At 42.0% G+C, this 22,543-nt stretch overlaps 1 protein-coding gene and 1 long non-coding RNA gene across 3 annotated transcripts in view; one reads left to right on the top strand and one right to left on the bottom strand.

The window, feature by feature from the left end:
- The window catches only part of LOC144826418 (uncharacterized), a 175,735-nt gene that overhangs the window by 68,416 nt on the left and 84,776 nt on the right, over nucleotides 1-22,543 (bottom strand). The window contains exon 2 of the long non-coding RNA XR_013609819.1: nucleotides 18,410-18,491. This is a non-coding gene — a long non-coding RNA (uncharacterized LOC144826418). The remainder of the gene's footprint in view (nucleotides 1-18,409; nucleotides 18,492-22,543) is intronic.
- Nucleotides 1-22,543, top strand: part of TM6SF1 (transmembrane 6 superfamily member 1) — a 622,619-nt gene that overhangs the window by 552,605 nt on the left and 47,471 nt on the right. Inside the window, exon 10 of one of the 2 annotated variants that reach the window (XM_078684736.1) lies at nucleotides 8,139-8,365. The exons of the other annotated variant lie outside the window; for it this stretch is intronic. Coding sequence (XP_078540862.1) covers nucleotides 8,139-8,330 — 192 coding nt within the window. The 3' untranslated portion in view covers nucleotides 8,331-8,365. The remainder of the gene's footprint in view (nucleotides 1-8,138; nucleotides 8,366-22,543) is intronic. 2 annotated transcript variants of the gene reach the window in all.

Genomic DNA, 22,543 nt, shown 5'->3' with positions numbered 1-22,543 from the left:
GTACCTCTAAAAAACCCCAGTTCTCCATAGACTTTCTTGTTCTGAACAGGGGGGCAGCCGCCACGAAGTTTCATTGTTAACTATAGGATAGCACTTTCTATTCCTCACCATGAATCGAGACAAAGCTGCCGAAGAGCTTTTTGACAAACTTGCCAAAGGAATGTCCACAAATAGAGCCACTACCATCAATGCCCCTAGCAGCACTAAGGAAGAAGGTCTGAGGGACAAATTCGTGAGACTAGAAAAACTGAAAAAATTAGAAAATTCAAAGTGGTGGGATGGCATCACCTTGAAACAGTATGTTAGACTTAAGCGCATACCGAGAGGTTTGAGAGCACAGATCTTCCCTAGCTACGATAACTTAGACCCTGATCTTTTAAGCAAATGGGAAGATACTTTGACTAACAACTCCAATATCCTCATGGACATTCTCATTGAGAGCTCTGACCGTAAGGTCGCAAAATTTCAAGCCGAGATTGCCATTTTGGAGCAGGAGATCAAAGACCTGAATCGTCCTGAATCCACTGTAAAAAATTACACAACTTTAGACGAGATTCTTCTCAAACATCAGAATTAAATAAAGAGCCGTAAAGCTAGACAGCTGAAAAGGGATGAGGCTGATTACACTGACGGCAGAATCTTCACATATGACAGGAAATACGACTATATGATCAACAAACCAACTTCCAAAGGCAGAGACGGAGCGAATCTTACTGATGCCAGCTCCATCTCGTCCAGCAGCACTTCACTGAGCACTATCAGCATCAGCGAAGATGAGTCCACCCGCACTGACAGCGAAACATCTCCTTTTTTATGCGAGATCCAGCGGATAAGAAGAGGAATCCGCGCAATAGAACCAAAACCCGCAGGGGCAGGAAGGGGAGGGGTAGAAGATTACCGGAAGAAACTGAGATCCGGGAACCAACAACAGTAACCGACACACAGGAGGGGGAGGTACAGGTCATCAATCTCTCATCCAAAACCCTCACCCCTAACATGATCTCCCTTCTTAGCAAAGGCCTTAATTTCAATCCTTTCTCAAATACTGATGTATGTAGACTTAAAATTGATTTGTTTAAGTTCACTCGTAAATTAAAATTGAAAAAGCATTTTTCCAACAAAATCATGTCCAATAAAAACTCTACAAATATCCCTACTGAGTTTGAACCTGATGTTTTGACCATTAATGACATTCAAGCCACACACCTCCTTCTCTCCATCACGGATGTAGAACGAACTCCTCAAGATATGGACACTCTACTAGAGGAACTCAATATCGAATCAGATTTCAGTATTGTCAGTGGGCTGAAATCTAAATCTAAATGGATCCCCACACTACCGGGAGGCAACTCCATAGACAACTTTCACAAAAGAGTCCTAGAGGACATTGATAAACTAGAACTGAAAGACACTAAACGCACCTTCAGATATAAGGACAACCTAACCACAGGGGAACGAGCAGCCATGAACAGCCTCATCAAGGATCATGAGATCATCATAAGAGAAGCGGACAAGGGAGGGAACGTTGTTAACATGAACAGAAAGGACTATGATGAAGAAATCCTTAGTCAATTACAAGATAACACGTGCTATTTACTTCTTGATCACAACCCCACAGCACCACTCACGACCAAGATCAACAAATCTCTCATCACCTGGAAAGACAGTGGTCTGATCAATGAGGACGAATATCTATACATGAAAGTGATTAAACCCTCTTTTCCATGGTTGTACACCCTTCCAAAGGTACACAAAAATCACCCTTTTCCGCCCGGCCGTCCCATCATTTCCGGGATTGGTGGTCCCACGGAAAGGATTGCTGAATACGTCGACCTGTTCCTGGGGCCCCTGGTGCGTAACCTACCATCCTTCATCCAGGACACCAAACACATACTGAGTATTCTTTCTGATCTTCAGTGGCAACCTGGCAACTTTCTGGTCACTATGGATGTGGTAGCCCTGTACACCAGCATCAAACCAGATCTTGGACTTGAAGTCGTCACTAGAATTCTACAGAAGCGACCAGCCACCATGTGGCAACACACTAACATGCTCATCTCTATGATGGACCTTATTTTCAATAACAACTCATTCATCTTTAACAATGTGCGGTACAGACAAACTAAAGGAGTCGCCATGGGCTCGAAATTTTCCCCTTCGTTTGCCAATCTATTCATGGGCGCACTTGAAAACGACCTAATTTGGGGCACCAAAGGAGCGACCTTTATTGACTCAATAGTATACTGGGGGCGTTACATAGACGATTGTTTCTTGATTTGGTCCGGCACACATGAACACCTGATGGATTTTTACAGGCATCTCAACCACAACACGTGGGACATGAGGTTCACCATGGTGGCGAGCCTGGACAGGATTGAATTTCTGGACCTGGAGATTTATATCCTAGACAATAAACTGTACAGCAAACTCTTCAGGAAGGATACCGCCTGCAATGCGGTAATAGTGGAGAAGTGTGGCTCACCGGTTAGAAGCGGCAGACCCTGAAGCAGAGGTCGGCCCGGGACCAGGGTTCAATTCCCGACGCGGCAGGGTCTTGGGTCAATGTCCGCGGACTCGATAATTCTCGCTTAGGTGCCTACGCTAACCATGGGTCCCACTCTGCAACTCTGGGCAATAGCTTGCTTAATCTCCACAACGGCCCCAGCAACGCCAGGGATGCCTGGCTTCACCTTGGGGTGCCCTCTCACAGGGAAAGCCAGGACGGGTTCCCCAGCGGTATACAGCGCCAGGACACCACGTAACGAGGTAACAGTGCGCTTTACAAGTATACATACATCCATACATACATACATACAATGCGATTCTGCACGCCAACAGCGCTCACCCATCCCACCAGATCAGCAGTATACCTTTTGGAGAATTCCTAAGAGCTCGAAGAAACTGCAGCAACGATCAAGATTTTGATAAGACATTGAAAAGTATGCAGGAACGTTTTAAGAGAAGAGGCTACTCAGATAACCTGATCAAAAAAGCGACATCTAGGATCAAGAGAATCCAAAGAAAAGACACTCTAAAGGACAAGCCCAACAAAAAGACAGACGATCTTGGGACTATCCGCATGATTACCGATTTCAGCAATCACCACCAGGCTCTACGCAGGACCTTCCCCAAACACTGGAACATTCTCAAGAAGGACAAGAACATCTCGAACTACATAGGTGAACATCCTCAGATCACTTACAGAAGAGGCAGAACTTTGAGGAACAGATTAAGCCCTTCAATCCCTCGGAGCAGTACAGAGGACAATTGGTTGACCAAACGTAACACTGGCTTCTACAAATGTGGGTTCTGCTCCATGTGCCGGTGGGCTAAGCACAAAACTACTGAATTTCACGACACCAAGGGAGAAACCTACAACATCAGGACTAACATCAATTGTACCACACGCTATGTGGTATATATAATCGAATGCAAATGCAAAAAAATCTACGTGGGGAGCACCATCCGTCCGTTAAAAGAAAGAATAGCAGAACACATAAGGGCGCTACACAAACAGGATCCTAGATATCCAGTTGCCCTACACACGGCTGCGTGTGGGGAACAATCCTTGGACAAACAAGTCTCGTTCTATGGGATCGACACTGTCCCCATTGGTGTACGAGGCGGTAACAGAGAGCTTAAGCTGAGACGCCTGGAGGCGACATGGATTCTCCGCCTTCGCACCGTGACGCAGGGGCTCAACTATGACCAGGAGATGCAATTCTTTTTAGGGGATTGAACCCCTGTATTCATTTCCTGTACATATAACTGTACTAGCCATAATCTTGTCTCTGCTGCAGTGAACACTGTACCAGACCTCATTGCTTTGTCCTTTGATACCACCCTTGCGGCGGCATCTCACAATGAGGTTCCCATGGGGTACCATTGGTTATAACATCAATTTTCGCTATGCATTATTACAGTATATGTATGTTTATTTCATGCCACAAATGATACTGCATCACCCAAGTCACTTTGTTTCTTGTCATATCAGAAGCGTTATTTTATCAACCTGCTGGAACATCTTTCTAACCACGTGCCTCAATTCCCTAACTGTATTTCTTGTAAAACCTTCCAGGGAAATTGGGACGAGATATGCTTATCAATTGCTTCCATGCACATCGATGCCGTTCTGATTAATGTGTTAAACCCTATGCGATATAATACGTTGCTTACTGTCTGATCAATGTGCCACTAACCACCCTTGCACGTTGTGGATCGGATGCATGATCACCTTTGCATGCTATTGTTATTATCTGCATCTATGCCCATCTCACTTTTTTCTGACATATATTACTGTCACATCTTTAATTTTCCCTACTATCAAATCGTTTTCGCTTCGTTTTTTATATCTCTTGTCTGCCAACGTTGCAGTCGTGTGACAGATTCATCGCACTTTTTGATACCCCCTACGGGAGTTTCGCTTTAATCCACATATTTCCAGTGACACACCCACCAACCGGGGCTGTTGTCATTTTCTTCCCTGATATACGGGCTCCGCAGTCTAGACGCATGCTTTCTATGCAACCACCTGACAGACGCGTCACGCCCAACCCCACTTGCGCACCTCCCAGTGCGAGCACTACGCTCTCCCAGATACACCCGCACACCGGGTGGGTCTACGCTCTAGTTCTCCGCATACGGGCCCCGTCTAAGATGCTAATAAATTCACTTCCGGGTCGGAACCACGTGTCCGCACCCGGAACAGCTGCGTGGAGGTATTCATCCCGCAGGTCTCACAGAAACTACCGGTAAGTTACTATTCTTCTGTCACCACACAGAAATGCTCTAGTCCGATCCTCGTATCTCCCAATAAGACCGCACTTCCCGGTCTTCACTACCGAGCTTACCAACGCTCTCCTTTTCCTTATCTCGTCCTCTGCAGATCCCGCACATTTGGGTGTTCAGAAGACTCCTGACACTCATCTGGGATCACTCAACCCTGCCATGACAGCACCTCAAAGCGGATGCTTTTTTTCATTTGGTGGCATCCTCTTACCAGAATCGCTTGGAGTACTGTAGTTTTTACATAAAGGTGAGAATCATTACTCTTACATCGGGACACATTTATTTTAAATGGTCTCGTTACCCCGCTCGTTCTCCGCCCTGTTCGTATGGAGGACATTTTTAACCCATTAAGCACATGAGTCTGGGGGGTTACTTATGCAGCGTCTTATTATACTTCCCATTAGCATCGTCTACACTGCCTAATCCTCGGAAGCTGGAGCCACATCCAACAACCCACGTCTACCTGGTCTCGAGCAGGGGCCGGGTCGGAAGTATCACCGGCTTAGCGGTGAGTTTCTAACCATTGCGTCTTCCTCATGTTCTCGAGAGTAACAGCACCCTCTCTTGGGATCTAAGACTTATGTACAGTACTCCTTGTTATGTTTGAACTGGTCCTGATACTTTGTCTTGCCCTTCTGTTTCCTCCCCCCTTTTTCCACTCCATAGACCTGTGGTCCTTTTTCTTCGCGCTACAGGTAGGAAGCGCCTAGCCAATCCGCCTCACTTTCTTAATAGACTCTGTGCACATGCACCCCCCATTTTTTACTGTTTGAATCTACCTGCGTTTTTTGTTGGCATGTTCCCGCACCACCAATAGAGGACTGCCGATCCTTATGATCAGGCACCACCACCGATATCATGATCACGGGATAGTCACTACCGACCGTCTTCCTCCAGCGAACCTGATCACCATACGTTTATGACGACCGGCATTCACAGCACCAGCACTCTCTCACGCGTCATTCACCTCCGGCGTCTGACAAAACGGGTTTTTTTCACTTTTACTCTGTTGGACACATTGTGCTTCCACCATGCAATCTGTTTTATGTAAAACAATTCACCATTGCCACGACCCTCACTTGCACTCTCACGCGCACTAGTTAACCAAACACGGTTGCGAATCTCTTCAAAACGTTTATGTTTATGCCATGTGGACATCACATTCCATCATGTACTTTGTATCTTCCCCAGCCCTGATGAGTCGTGCAAGCATTGTTACCGCTTGACGACGAAACACGTGTCGGCTGGCCGTCCATGCAAATAAAGAGGAATCGCACCACTTCGCTTCCCCTTTTTGTTCTGAACTTTGTTACTTGTTCTCTGTCATGCCCACTGATGTAACCGTGCCCACTGGAACCTGTCAACATGAGCATTCCTTGGAAATAAAAAGAAGCAACCAATCACAACGCAGAATCTTAGCTGGATGCAGCCTAGCTGCAAAGGTCTCAGAGCGACAGCGTTAAATCAAGTCTACATGCATCTGGATACATTTTCAATTACTGGGGGTTACCTATATGCACCCACTCTAGTATCTGTCCAAGAAGCTAATAAATGATGATAATAATGTATTCATAAAGACATGTCACAATTTAAATTGCTGTAATACTGATGGCGCGCTGGACTACCAGCTCAATTTTACCATACTCACCTGGGCCCATAAACATTCACATTTTGAACTAGTAGTCCTGCTTTCTACTACTTACAGCCTATCAGTACTTTGAGTCCTTTTAGGACTTATACCTGTAAACCATGACTTACCAATCCTTGTCACCTATGCAATAAGTCCTTGGGATTTAACAATGTTATCTTTCCTGTAATAACCACAGTTTCGGGAGAAGTTTTAAACACTTTATCTATGCAAGTTTCAGTGAGTCTTTGTCTAAATTACAGTGATCATAAATGTCATAAGCAGAAATATAATTAATAAGACATAAAGTCTGCAAGAAATCACAGTAACACCTTTAGACATTTGTACCTGGGAAGGGTGAGAAAGGGAAGTAGCACAAGGACATACCAAATGGATTCTATTTACCTAGAATGATGTGAGGACCAACCCTGGCTACGGGTTGGGCAAAGATAGGGCTCCCGACTAATCAGGTGCCCATGGGACAAGACAGGTGTAGATCAGGACAGGTGACCTCAGCTAAGTGCAACGCCTGCGTCACACCCCTCTCTAAGCCAGATTAAATTTTGCAACTGAGTAATCGATAACTCTCCTCAACAACACCTTGAATCTTCTGACCGAGTGTCCACCAGCATCTCTGCTCTCGATCTCCTATAGCATGCGTTGGGTCAGTGACAGGTCAGCTACTCAGACAAGTCGGACAATTTCTCAAACTAAGCCTACATTAGTTATACCATTTCCAGGGCAATGTACCACCGCTAAATGTTGCAAATCTATTTTTTCCCCTTCAGTGATTGGTCAGAAAGACGAGGAGAGGTCATCACACCATACTAAGATGAGATCATTTCAAGTCAATATAGTTGATCAAAGTTTCCGCCCACAATTTATTTTCCCATGTCTTTATTCCGCCCACCAATATTATTTCATTTTAATATACAAAGTTTAATAAAGTTTCAAATCTTCTTCCTTTCCCAGGTTAGGGTTGAGGTTTTCCCAGGCGCATTAGCGGAAAGACAGTCACTGGCATCAGTTCAATGAAACTGCTCAAGTTCTCTCAGAGTTCTGTACACATGCGCAGAGCGGATTTCAACATGGCTGTTCATGTCACCCTTGGGCCCAAATACGAGCTATTAATAAAGTCAAGGAGAGACACATTAGAATACACAAATAAATGAATGCACTGTATCCAACTTATCTCTACTCTAACCCTATTACTTTATTTATGCTATAACATTAATAGTTAAGCATACCGACCAATGTTTACTACAAGCAGCAGCATGTGCATTAGTATGAGTAAGCATGAAGCGGCCATCTTGGCACTAGTGCGCAGAAGCAAGAAGTTCCCACCAAAAGCACAGATACGTCACACCACGTAGATGTGGCAAACGCATGCGCAGAAGAGTTCCCGCGTTTTCGGCGGCCATTTTAAGACACTCGGGTTACTGTTAGTAAAAGCACATTGACACGCTCCCCAAACTTACTAAATATGTTGCGTAATGTAAATTTTAGTAAACAAAACATGTCGAGAGGGCTGAGTCCAGCAAGTTTCTGTACGTATTAAACCTTGCTCCATCAATACAGAACATGGGGAGCATCTAGCATGTGGAATGGCGAGGATTATGGACGTATGTTCATTTAAAATGTATGACAAAACACTGCAGCTGTTATTATGTTGTCAGTATAGGATGTGCTTTGTGATGACGCCATTTTGTGTTCCTGTACACAGGCTCAGTTCTCCCACATTGGTGCCTCTCTTCATGCAAGAACGCCTTACATCTACAGAGTCCCGCAGGAGGCAACACTGGTCTTTCTCTCAATAAACATCCTGTACGGACTCCTTCCACAGTGCCTGGCGTACAGATGTATCCACAGGCCAGAGTTTTTCATCAAAGCAAAGGAAAATGCCAAAGCAGAGTAAACTGGAAGCAGCCTGTCTTTATTCCTCTTAATAATGTAAGAATAACATATGTTTAACAGGTATAACATAGCATAAAGTGTAAATGAAATCTGTAACTCTACAAATACATATGAATGTGATACAGAGCCTTCCATTGGACATTGAGCAGACGTCCCATATACATACTTGAAACGGGGGTGGCGAAATTGATACTTGGAAAAGGAATATTCCTACGATATACGTTCTAGTGGCTACATCGTATTTCGTCATGTTGTTGGTGATCTCAAATGCTGCCTGTAATAGTGATCTGTTCAGGCGTTGCACGGAAAACAACCCTACTTTTAAAATTGTATACATTTGTAATTTCGAAACCTAAAGTACATTGTACAATTTTGTCATTGCTCAATGCTTGATTCCTCAAACACACAACAATAACAAATGTCCTACTGTGGAAATGAATGCCCCAAGCCTTAGTACCAGTTCCCCCCACCAAATCTTTTACATAAACCAAAAACAGTGCAAAATGCTTTATAGGCACTTTGGGATGAGATTCTGCATAATCAATACTATTTAGGGGTAAAATACTACAAGTAAAGGCCCTAACTATCTGTGCCAAAAGCTACCCTTCTATAAACCTGACAGAGCCTTACGGTCAAGCAACCAACTGCTACTTAAAACCCCACTTGTCAAAAAAACCAGACAAGGTGGCAGAGCCTTTTCCCTGGTAGGGCCCAAGCTCTGGAATAACCTTCCTATTGGCCTAAGACAAACCCTTAACCATTCCTCTTTCAGGAAGAATCTAAAAACCGTCCTATTCCAGGAAGAATAAACATTCTATACATCAGTCTATAACATCAATTTCTGGGTTACTGTAGCTATTCCATCTTGTGAGCAAAAGCGCGGAGATACCTCGTAAGGGGTCGATTCTTGCGCTATATAAGAATATAAAATAAATAAATAATAAATAAGTAACAGAATTATCCATCGTCTCTTTCTACAGAGGTTTTGGGTATGTTGCAGTTAAATAAGTACCTGCTAATCAGGAGTGGCCAACCCTTGTAGGTGGTGGCCCAGGTTGCCCTTTTTGGTACTCAGTGAGCCCCACAAGACATTCAAGTAAGCAGATTTCCAAGCATGGGTTGGAATGTTCTCTTAGCAGAAAATTGTAAAATATTGAGGCCAGAATTGTGCGTTCTCATCCACATTTGTCAGCAAATTATCAGAAAGTAATTGGTTTTATTTAGAATTGTTGAGGTAATAGTTTCTAGAGTGCTGCTTTGTCAGACGTTGGATGTGCTATGCTCTGGCCTTAGAACCCAGACAATAATGTGAGTTCAGACATTAAGTGTTGGGTTTGCAAATTGCCACACGGGAAGCAGCTCGATAGAAAGAATCTAAATCCACTGTAATACCAGAGTAGGCCACTTCAAGGACAGATCGTTGGCTGTTCACAGCAGAAAGCTTTGCAAGGAACTGTCCAAGTGTAAAACGATGCTTTGTAATAGTCTTTCCGAACATAATTCTAGCAGAAAGTGATTGCATCTGACACCGCCTTGTCATTATGGTCTTACTCATAATCAGACCCTCTGTGGCTACAGCGTTTACCACTTAATTATGAATCTTGCCACATAATTATCATAATTTGCACCTAAAATGTTTTTAGCAGAACATGATGCACCTTGGGCGGATAGACGAACAGGTCTCTAATTTTAGCAGATCTCGTTGGGGTGGACACTCTTTCTCACATCTGGCCCCCAAACTTTGGAACACACTTCTCCTTGAACTGCGTCAGCTACCCAACTAACAAACTTTCTTTCCACAAGGCCTCGAAGACCTGGCATTTCTGTAGGTAGTCTAGGTCATCTGTAGACTGTTATAGCGCTGGGAGGCCTTCGGGTAGCCACACACTCTATACGTTTTACAACAAAAAAATAAAGAGTCAAATCTTGTCTTTTTCTTTGCATGTTTCCTCAATGAGCCTATGAGCTACCCTTCCCCTTCCCAAGATGGTGGATTGTCCAGAGTCCGTCAATTGCGAGATGAAGATGTGTTGCATTTGCTCCCTATCATTTGTTGTGTTCATTGCCCACATGTTCTCTATTTTTGTTCCAGGTTCTTTGACTCTTGTAGACTGATTCCATTTGGATTCTACTTCCACATTCTTTTGCTGTATCTTCTTGTTTCCTAATATCAGGGGAGGTTGGTTTCTGGCTTATCTTCTGCAACATAAATCTCCACCTTCAATCTAGTATTATCAGATTGTCAAAGATTTTACTTTTATGTTTTTTCCCTTCTAACTGTTAAGTAGACACCTTTTATGTGTGTTTACGGTGTACAGTGACACTCTGGATACTGGGAGGAGTCATTCTTTCCTTGGCCAATTTAGAAGGAAATAAAAAATTCTGTCACTGCATCCGGTCCTTATCCTCGAGATACAGTGGATGTCACATGGTAAGTACTGTAGAAGGAGGATGACAGTGACGTTGTCACAATGGCTTTGGTACTTACAGATAATATTGGATAAGCCAGAGAAACCTTTACCCCTGAGGAGTGCATGAAGATGAAGTTGCAAAAGGCAACCAGATGTAGAAATACTGACATGGCCGGAGATGGGTACTGTTTCTGAACCACTGGGTCTTTATGAGGAACTGAAAGGCAGAGCATGGTGTTTCCTAGCAGTTCTGTGTTTGCCAATGTGCTCTGTTGGCTCTTCTAAGAGAAATAAGGAGTATTTCCAAGATCCACTAATGTTTCCCTAACAGAATTTTGTCTTGGAAGTGGAGAATTCAGAGTATACCATTTGGCAGGGTTTGTACATATGCTTTTTAGAATTTCCAAAATTAACATGAGTCTCTCACTATGAGATAACAATGAGGCACAAACGTACTAACTATGCTGCTTATAGTGGGAATTCATCAGTTTTGGGTTAATATGCTATATTGGGTAATGGAATAGTGCTCGGAGAGCCATAAGAACACTAATCTCTTAGGGAGTGTGAGGTAACAGTGAACTCACAATGCTATATGTACTGGGAACTGAGTTGTGACTGTGAGGTTGAACGAAGTTGTGAATCTTTCAAGTACGATGAGTATTTTGTATTTTGTAAGTTCTCAATATTACTCTAGTAAAGGAAGAGTGGTCAGTGGAGCATAAGACGATTGCATTCTAGCAAAGGTATGTTCCAAGAAAGTATAGACAAAGTATATAGAGCTCTGAATACCATAAATTCCCATCAACCTTTCCTTGCCAATTGATGGTTTGACATTTATCTATTTTGTGACAGCTGAAAGAATAGCTATCATTGAGATATACTGCTGAGAATCAAATGACAGTAATAGAGTTTAGTCAGTATGTTTTGTATAATGATATTCAGCTGTTTATACCTCATCTAATGTTCTTTGTATTACTTATACATGTTGTGAGCAAACTTGTTAACTGAGAGTATAAATCCATTGCTTTCTTTTCTCTTTTCCCTTCCCCTTTCTCCTCAAAATTCTTGCTTAAGAAACCATTAAGGAAATGTGTGCAAAGGGTCTTGGTGGATGAGGTATTACTCTTTATCTATTAGTCTGATATACCTTAAGAACTGAACAAGTCCCTGACAAATACTTTGGTTTTAATTTTGGTTTTGCTTAATTATTTTTTTTTCACAAGGCTTGCCTTGCTTTCTATTTCTTGTTTTGGGGCCATTTTGCTCTCTTCCTAAATGCTAATTTAGTAATTGTTCATGGAGATTTTCACTTCTGGAATGATGATTTGTTTGCTTCTGTGGCTCCCAACGTTGTTGAACATCTTGAATATTTTGTCTAAAAAAAGGTCTGTGGTAGATCCAACACATTTGGTACAGCATATGGGTAACTTGCTTTTTGCACTATTAGGCCTCACTGATCCCTGTGTGCTGCTCCCTTGATGTGGTCTGTCCATGTAGGTCTACACTTGTTTATTAGCATTTTATCAACGACCCCTTTAAGTGGATTAGGTGTAAAAAAAACACATACCAGGATTTGCATCTAGGTTTACTCAAGTGTCATTTTAGGCCTGCATTGACAGCGCTGCTGTCGGTAGACATTTGATTAACCTCAACAAGGGCTTTAAGAAGCACTACCAAGAGAGGAGCTTCGGCTCTACCCACATGTTAGTAGCTAGGAGTACATGTTTTGATTGGGAAGAAGTTGAGTGCCTCCCCCAAAAAAATGTGTGTCCTCCACGCAACTTTGATAATTATTTATCCAGGTGCCTGAACATGCCTGAGCATGCAGCAATATGACCGAGCTTGACCATTCAGGGACACACACAAGACATTGTGATGTTATTAAAGTATCTTAGATGACTAGATAATTTAGGGTGTTTGTTTTTGTCCGACAGCAGCATAGATTGGAGAAGTGTAGTCATTAACTTTCAACTTCAGAGTGCAGTTTTGTGTTTGAGGGCCCGGGGCTACTCTAATCTACATGGATTTTTAAGTCTGGCATGACAGTGCAACTATCATCTGAGTTTATGTGATCAGCCAAAAAGAGCTTCAGAGTCCTTCTCGGAGAGGGGCTTAAGCGCCACCAATATGTTGGTTCCCTTGAATGCATATAATTTGATTGGGGCGAATGTGTGTGCTTCCACTAAAAAGAATGCTTGCATTGTACTTTTTGCGTTGTTGAAATTGGTTATGGTGGCCAGCCTATGATCATGGATGTAGGTGTGGGTATTTATAATAAAAAGGTAAGATAAAGGCAGTAGGCCTTACATATTGATTGTGAAAAGCATATGTTGAAGTCAATAGGCATTTCAGGGTAGATTATTACTCTGTATTATAGCCTACAGTTAGGCATTTTGTTAAATGAAATTGCACACATTACCTTTGTAGGGATTAATTGTGGTGTTGATTACTACCTCTGACACACCTCAGAGGAAAAAGATTTGCACTATAATAATAAGAGGTTTGTTGGGTCAGCTCTGTTTGGTCATTGGTCTGTCTTTACACTCTGCTTTCATCCAGGACAACGAACTGCAAGGGTAATGGTTCAGTCCACATCAGTCATTGATTTTCTTTCCCAATGAATGATGCCATTTTTTGATCAGGTGTGTCCATCCATCTGAAAAGGACAGTTTGGCCAGTCATTTTATTTTTTATTTTCTCCTTTTATATTTCCTCTTTCATTTCTTTGTTTCTCCTCTTTTTATTTTAATGTTTTTAAGAGGTAATACAGATGTCCAGGCAGTGCTAACTTGTCGCTTGCTTGCCTTTCATTTCATCTGTGGTGTGCTGCATCCCACATGGCCACTTTCTGTCAAAAGTCTGGAATACTGTTGTCAATAGTGTATCATTATTGTACCACTCCAAGATTGCCAATACGTTGGTTCGAAATGTGGCGGCTATGCTTCAACAATAATACAATAATAGACTTTTTACAATTCCTTTGAAAGATGGGCACCCACTGTTATGTTTAGCTTTTTATTGCAGGCATATGCCCTTCATGTTTAGATGGCAGCATGTTTTCTTTTTTCTTCTTTTCTTTTTTAAATCTACCTTGCAAATGTTGTTGAATTTGTGTGTGTTTTGTTGCAGCTGTGTCAGAGGGTGAATGCAAAAATGAGAGTGCATAGATGAATGGTTGAAAGAGTGTAAAGATGAGTGACAGAGTGCATATATAATAACTTGGGGCCTAAATCAATGACAGTAAAGGCACTTTCATTCATAAGCCAGACCTATTGGCATTGCTAATCCTTCTTTTTTCATTGCTTATATTTTATCCACTCACTGAATGGAGACTTTGTTAATCATTATTAGATCTTTCCCCAATTGAATACTGAATTAGCTAGTACATTGGCTCCAATTAAGCTATGCTTAAGCTCAGTGTGCCCCTCTGGGCGGGAGTAGGTAGCAGTCCACAAAGATGGCAATCATCTAATGAAGCTGTCTGAAACGCTTCAATGATGACCCAATAATCCTCCACATTCACCACAGTCGAGACACATAAGTGCAATGCAGACACCTGTTGATTCTCCTGAAGAAGATGAGCTCAAAAGCTAGAAGTAATATGCGGCAGAGACACCTGCTGCTGCGAAGAACTGGGAAGTGGGCCTGCGGTTGGTGTGCATCTGCTACCCAGCAGACAATTCTGCATCTATAGAGAATAGGGGACCATCTTGGGCATGGAGGTGCGGTCTGGGGCCCTGAGCTGAGTACCTCCTTTGTATTGGTCACGTTGGGTCTCCTATTGAGGGAGGACAGTGTGCCAGTCGGGGAGTGGTGAGGATTGGCCTGGGACGAAACAAACAGGGGAGATATATTGAATGTTAGTTCTTGGGCTGTAGAGTGAGGTTAATTATGCAGCAGTAAAGAGACTGAGGGTTCCTGAAAGCCACCACTATTGAACAGCACATCCAGAATAAAAGCCCAGTCATTGACACCGCTAAAGCAGATCCCATCCAACTTATATTGCAGATAGAGAATATCTTGGAACAAGGCATTTTCAAAAGAATAAGACGGAGGGTGACTCTTACTGAACGGCAATATCACCTTTGGCATATAATGCTTGCTCAAGCATAAAGTCACTAATGCTGAGAATTAGCTGATAATGCACAATTCATATTTAGAAGACAGCATGTACTAATTGTTTGCTGATGCACGATTGCTTAAAACATTGCTTGTACCAAAGCTGTGTGTAGCATCGCTGACAGAAAAGGATACATGTACCTCAAATTGAAAGTGAAGTATTGATTGCTGCGTTGTAGCACACATCTGAGGGTATTAGAAGACTGGGACTGCGAATCTAACATGATCACTTGCTAATCTTCGAAGCAACATTGCTTGAGGCCCCCTGGAACTGAGTCAACCGAATCCCCTTGGGGAATGCAGATCAGAAACAAATTAAACTATCTTTTGATCCCAGATGTGTGGGACAAAGACAGCAACTCACATGAGAAGATTACTGCAGATACCAACAATGAGTTTCACAAATGTGATGCCAAAGATATCCGAAGAGAAATGAGAAGCAGCTTACATAGTATGGTTGGAAAAAGGGACTTTCTTACTATGGCAATGGATGTCTCGTCTGAAAGACTGGACAGATAAGCAGTCAGAATAGAACTGACTAAGAGGAGATTCTCAGATGTAGAGGAATTCTATAAAAGCAAGAGTGAGAAGACTGGCAACGTGAAATTTCTAGCGAGATAGAGAATTAGCTCGAAAAATATCACAATAGTGTTCAACAAACAGTTTCAATCAGAAAGATAGAAAACTTTAGTAAAGCCCTGCTCGCAGAATTCTTTGGAAGGGAAAGCTTGTTGCAGAGGTTTGTTGCGGATGGAGCCCACAGATTACTGGCCCCCGAGGCAGGTCCCTGGGCTCAAACATAGACAAATCATTGCACGTCTACTCAACTACAAAGTCAGGGACTTGGCCCTAAGACTGACTGGTAAAAAACAGAGACCTGCAATATTAAAGATCTTCCATTTCTTTTTACCCAGATTTTACTGTGGCAGTACAGGAGGCCCTCTTCACTGCAGTTAAAAAAAAGTCTACAGAGTATGGGTCAAACGTACGCCATACTGTACCTAACCACCATAGGAATTAATTAGAATAATACAACCCACATCTTCATAGACCCTCAAACGGCAAACCAATTAATCACGAACACAATAAAAGTGATCGCAAAATTACAACGGACCATGCGTCTAGGAACAATGGGATGCAAGTTGGAAATGTATCAGATTAACACAGGACACAATGCAGTAGGTACCACATAATATAATAAATGTGGTAGTATAAATCATGGTGGCAGACATTGTGTCCTCCGCCACCGCGGAGCTTCCAGGATTATTATTGGCTTGCAACATGTGACATATATCCATTATCAAAGACTGTAAACATCTTTTATATACACTCTCAGATGATTCACCTGTGCTTCTGCAATTTTAATTTCCCTCAAAGATAACACATGCTAGGATGTGGCACTTACCCACAGAGGCACTACTTGACTTGATATTTAAGACAGAAATCTGGGTAGAAATAACATCATTTTTCAAGATAATCCAAGGCACAGTAGAATGTAGAGATATGCTTAAGGAAGCATTTAAAGCCCACATAAGAGATTATGTGCTTCCATGCGATCAGGAATACTTAAATCAATATGTAGCAGTCTAAACCTACTCGAAACAGGTTTCCATTACTTAAACAATTACATGCAGCCTCCCCCAGCTGCGGCAGCTGCAGGTAAGAGCAGTGGGGCAGTGGGGCAGTGGGGCCGGCTGGGGATTATGAGAGACGACCACAAGGGTAAACTATTTATTCATTTAATTTTCCCTTGTGGTCGTCTCATGATTCCCCCCGACCCCGCCCCCCCGAGCCGGCACCACTCTCCTTACCTGCAGAGGCCGCGGCCAGCTTCCCCCAATTACACAATCCTTGTAGACGTTCCGGTAATTATGAAAAATTCTGGCATCAAGCTGAATAAGAGATAACATACTAGGGGAAGCTTTTAATAGCCAGGTAATACAGTGAGGATGAGAGACCAGGGAGAACCTTGTCAAACATTCTGTAACCAGTCTGGGCCTCACAGGATGTAGTCATAATTGAGTCCTAAAATAGTGAATTGATAATCGATATTCCTGGCATATTAACCTGTTTCACAGATTACTACAGAAGGTTATAATCATCCCAAGTCATTCATGACAATGGCACAGTATAAGAATATCTGGAAAACGTGACTTTGTGATTAAAGTTATGCCCAGTGAAATAACTGCTGGTTCTGATAGGCTAACAGTTTTTTTCTAAAGAGTATATAGACATTTTAGCCCCACACATATTAGCATTGTTTATGGTAGCCCATGAAAAAGTGAGATTTTTGCTGACATTGCGAGAAACGGGAACCAAATACAAATAATACAGACCAATAAGAGGTCCATTAGGATGTAGGGTGGATCTCTACCGCCATTCGGGCGGTGGCGATCTGCCCTACATCCTTCCCCGCCTGCCACCCATTTCCCCCCGCCATACTAATACCAAAAGGTTTTAATATGGTGACGGTGTCTGTGAGACAGTCTTTTCTATTGGGGGTCCGTAGTGGGCCCCCAGGAAGTTGGGGGGTGGATGGTGCACACGGGGGGGGTACCTATGGTAATCCCCTGCATTTTCATGCAGAACATGGCAGGCACCGCACAGTGCCTGCCACGTTCGGCATGCAAATGCACAACATGCGTTTTTGGCATTGCAGTGGGTGGTGCTTAAAGCACCTCCTGCCACAATGTTAAGAATGCAGGATGCGCCCACCAGTGTGGCAGGCACATTCTAATCTCCCCCACAGTACCGCACTTATGGCGGGCGGTCCCTTTCCACATCAGGATGGCGGGCGGACTCATCCTAATGATGCCGTAAGGGTCTATTCAGAAAGGTAAATCTACATGTGTATGTTTACTACAACTACATTTTCCCTTACATGTTTGAGTACTTATGTTGACTATTCACCATTAATGAGTGTGGAGTTACTCAAAAGTGTAGACTTGATGGTCCCCACTCCCTGAAATGAGTGGAGCCAGTTAAAACAACAAATACTACTGTAAAGTTGCTACTAGTAGTGACTTTACACCGGTAAACGTTCCACACACTTGATAGGTACCTCTGCAATCAGGCCAAAGATATCCGTATGTAAAGTAAAGAGAAAAATTTAAATGTTTTAAAAAATTTAAGGAAAAATATTTGTATCTTAAATATTAATTGTTAATTATGTATATACTTATTTTAAATGTAGCATACTATGCTAACATGTTACAGCATCAATAACTTAATTTCAAATTAAAAATATAAATATTTTGAATATATTAAATTATAATAAAATTATTTTCTCAAGGTTAAATTAAGAAAAGTAATCAAATCAAAACTAAAATCTGTTTTTCTTATTTATTAAATCATATTAAAAGTGAGGTATATAAATAATTAAAAGTAATTAGATTATTTTGACTACAAAATAACATTAATTTATCAAATGTAAGTGTATTAAAATATATTAAAATAAGTTATTAACATATTTACAAATAAAATTAATATTTTACGCTAAATTACATTATCTATATTTTTAAATAGCTTAAATAATGTAAAATATACTAACCTTACGTCCTCTGTGGGCCTTACTTCCATTGTTGTCTATGAGAGGGTGTTTCAGTACAAGTGATGGGCCATGTGCGGTGCTCCTTAATATAAAAAAAATGATAACGAATAAAGATAAATATAAAACAAAATGAATAACATTAATGAAATAATACTTTACTTTACATAAAATTAAGCAATGTATTTAAAAAATAAACAAAATACGGAACACTTCCAACCCTCCTCACCTAAGAACCCAACAACCCACTCATAAATTATAAAATACATTCAAAATGAAACCGTAAAAAAGTCACAAACTAAAAAAATACAAATTTAAAAAATGTTTATAAAGGAAAAGAACACGCTAATAAAAAAAAGGTAATATATGATATTCAAGCAATCACTATTATTTACATCAACATTTACACTTTCTGTACAGTAAAAAAGAAAATGCATTCTTATATTCGATAATATGCCCTACAATGTTCTTGAAATGACAGTATTTGTCCCACAATACAATGTACCAGCAATATTCTTGGGTTGACATTAAGGTGGAACAACCTTTCCATATATTTGCACTTGCATAGTTGCGAGTTTTTTTCTAACAGTTTACAAAGGTTTGAGATACTGTTGTTGTGCAAGATTAGGAAGACATTTCTATTGGTATTTTGTCTGTATCCACTCCGTTGCTACAGTGGTGTGATGAAATACTGGGAAGCAGTTGGTTCAGTCTGAAGTTATCTATAGGCGACAATGACTAGTCTAAAGCCTCTAAACAGGCTACATCACTTGTAACTTTACCTTTATTAAACATTTTTCCTATCTGCAATGTAGCGCAGTGTCTCCAATTACAGAATTTGATGTCCGCTATTCCAGGAGGAAAGTCACTTTACTATGTTATGGATATCATTGGGGATCGATATGTTGTAACATTACCTTTTCTAACCACTACCGCCCAATGTTCTAGCAAGATAACAATACATTGTAAGGTAGGTCCTAAGTTTGAACAGCAGCTGTAATAGGTAAGATAATAGAATAGTACAATGGTGCTGCTATACTAGGAAACATGGCTTTGAGTGCAGTTGCTAGACTTGTTACTGATTTCTTTTCTAAATTAGATATTGTGCTGAATTTAAAATAAGAACCAAACACAACATACAACAGCGTGGTTGCAGTTGGTGTATGATTTAAAAGTCAATGTGTCAGTATCATTGTTCAGTTGGAATACTTTTATGTTGAAGGTGAATTCACATATGGAACAATTTGAAATGCCCAGGTAAGACCCATGCTTCCATATAGTCTTTCCTTAAAATCTTTCTTTTTTTTACCCCCACCCTTTTTGAATGGTGGGAACGTTTTCAGCTAATACAAAAGGGGATGATGGACGGAGCGTTTGAGCAAATCAAACACTCACCCCCAGTCAACTGATCTGGGTTTAATCCATCACCATTCTTTAGCCCACTCAGCCACCCCATTTCAGACATGGCTATATGCAAATCAGTCTGACCCTGTGCCTCATGGGAACAGTCCAGCCCGAACTGCCAAGCCATGTCTTCCATGGACCGGAAACAAGCATCCTGGGACCGGTTTCGGATTCATAATCCTCATCAGCCAGGCTATCTTGAATCCAGTGGCCAAGTGAGCAAGGGACTCACGTCTGAGCATACCCTGCCACACTTAGGGCGAACAAAGCGATACAAAAGGGGATGATGGACGGAGCGTTTGAGCAAATCAAACACTCACCCCCAGTCAACTGGTCTGGGTTTAATCCATCACCATTCTTTAGCCCACTCAGCCACCCCATTTCAGACATGGCTATATGCAAATCAGTCTGACCCTGTGCCTCAAGGGAACAGTCCAGCCTGAACTGCCAAGCCATGTCTTCCATGGACCGGAAACAAGCATCCTTGGACCGGTTTCGGATTCATAATCCTCATCAGCCAGGCTATCTTGAATCCAGTGGCCAAGTGAGCAAGGGACTCACGTCTGAGCATACCCTGTCACACTTAGGGCGAACAAAGCGATACAAAAGGGGATGATGGATGGAGCATTTGAGCAAATCAAACACTCACCCCCAGTCAACTGATCTGGGTTTAATCCATCACCATTCTTTAGCCCACTCAGCCACCCCATTGCATACATGGCTATATGCAAATCAGTCTGACCCTGTGCCTCATGGGAACAGTCCAGCCCGAACTGCCAAGCCATGTCTTCCATGGACCGGAAACAAGCATCCTGGGACCGGTTTCGGATTCATAATCCTCATCAGCCAGGCTATCTTGAATCCAGTGGCCAAGTGAGCAAGGGACTCGCGTCTGAGCATACCCTGCCACACTTAGGGCGAACAAAGCGATACAAAAGGGGATGATGGACGGAGCATTTGAGCAAATCAAACACTCACCCCCAGTCAACTGATCTGGGTTTAATCCATTACCATTCAGACATGGCTATATGCAAATCAGTCTGACCCTGTGCCTCATGGGAACAGTCCAGCCCGAACTGCCAAGCCATGTCTTCCATGGACCGGAAACAAGCATCCTGGGACCGGTTTCGGATTCATAATCCTCATCAGCCAGGCTATCTTGAATCCAGTGGCCAAGTGAGCAAGGGACTCACGTCTGAGCATAGCCTGCCACACTTAGGGCGAACAAAGCGATACAAAAGGGGATGATGGACGGAGCGTTTGAGCAAATCAAACACTCACCCCCAGTCAACTGATCTGGGTTTAATCCATCACCATTTTCAGCTAAGCCTTCATTGTTCTACAAAAGAGGCTACCTGTCATCCCCAAAAGGTACCCTGGGGTTGTAATTGTCCCTAGAGGGGCCTAAGAATAAAGCCAAAATGTGAATGTTTTTTTCCTAAAGGTGCCCCAACAAAAGGTTTGCTTTGCTAAGAGCATCCTTTTCCCGCTTTTTTCAAACATGCAGAATGGCAAAAAGAAAACATTTAGTTTACTGCAGTTTTTTAAAGTGGTAGGCAATATTTACTGTTTTTGCAATGTCTGCCAATTTATAGTTTATGGGGAAAACAAGTTTGAAACTCAGGGGTCAACCTTTAAAGCCATACATTCCCGAAAACTAGACAACATTCTCAATTCAGCAAGGTGCTATTTGTGTCTATCACTGAAGTTGTTCTCAAAGGAACTATTTGTTAAATTTGAAAAAATGGTTAACATAAATAAGAAAAAGAGGTTACAATGTTTTCATTTAAGTTTTTTTTGTTGCAATGAAGGTAATATAAATTCTGTCAGAATCTTTTGGTTGCAAACATAGTGTTGACATGCATGAAGCAGTTACTTACTATTCTTAAATCGATATGACCAGTGCGTAAACATTTTCAAAGGGGTAAAAATACATTGTCCGATTTCATATATTAAATGTGGACTGCACAATACTGGTACATAGAGATCCCACAAGAGGTCACAGTACCAATATAACTGTTAGCCTGTGGCGACTGTGAACGCTCTGAATCCAATGACACTGTGTACCTCAAACGCACTACCTGGGTGTACGTATATATTCATATATATATGTATGTATGTATGTGTGTGTGTGTGTGTATATATATATATATATATATCATGTGATCAAGTGCTGCCAATGGCCGACGCGGCCCCGCCCGTTTTTCAGAAGTGCCGCACTGCTGCAAAATCGCGGCAGCGGTAAACGGGTTAATGTTGACGGTATAATGTAGAAAACTCCGCTGACAGCGCATGAATAACAACATGAATGTTGATTACTGTGACGCAAATATGTGATTCATCTTGAAATGTTCAACCATTATGTTTGTTAAAGCTACGAGTATAGAAACTAAGATGGCGCTCATTTTGACGATAGCAAACAGATAATTGGTTGGTCCGTTTTCGATGATTGTGTTGTGAAACATGTCACATGACTCGCAGTGTTGAAAAGAATGCGCTGGTTGTGGTGTGCGATTCAAACATCAGAGTAAGGCGGATGCCGAAACGCATCATGTTTGCTCCCTAAATAAACATAGACGGATTTTGTAAAGGAACCCAGTGAGGGCTTCTTCCTGGGGAACGAACTTCAGGAGAGTGAAGTGGTTTTTTTATTTTGCCGACGCACCTTCGCGATCAAAGCACCCGTCCGAGAGTGCGCTGGCAAGGTGCAATAGAGCTGATATATATATATAT

This window comes from Lissotriton helveticus, chromosome 3_2, assembly GCF_964261635.1.
Source record: "Lissotriton helveticus chromosome 3_2, aLisHel1.1, whole genome shotgun sequence".
Classification (NCBI taxonomy): Eukaryota; Metazoa; Chordata; class Amphibia; order Caudata; family Salamandridae; genus Lissotriton; species Lissotriton helveticus.
Note: the sequence above shows the minus strand (reverse complement) of the source record. Positions and strands in the feature narration are given on the sequence as shown.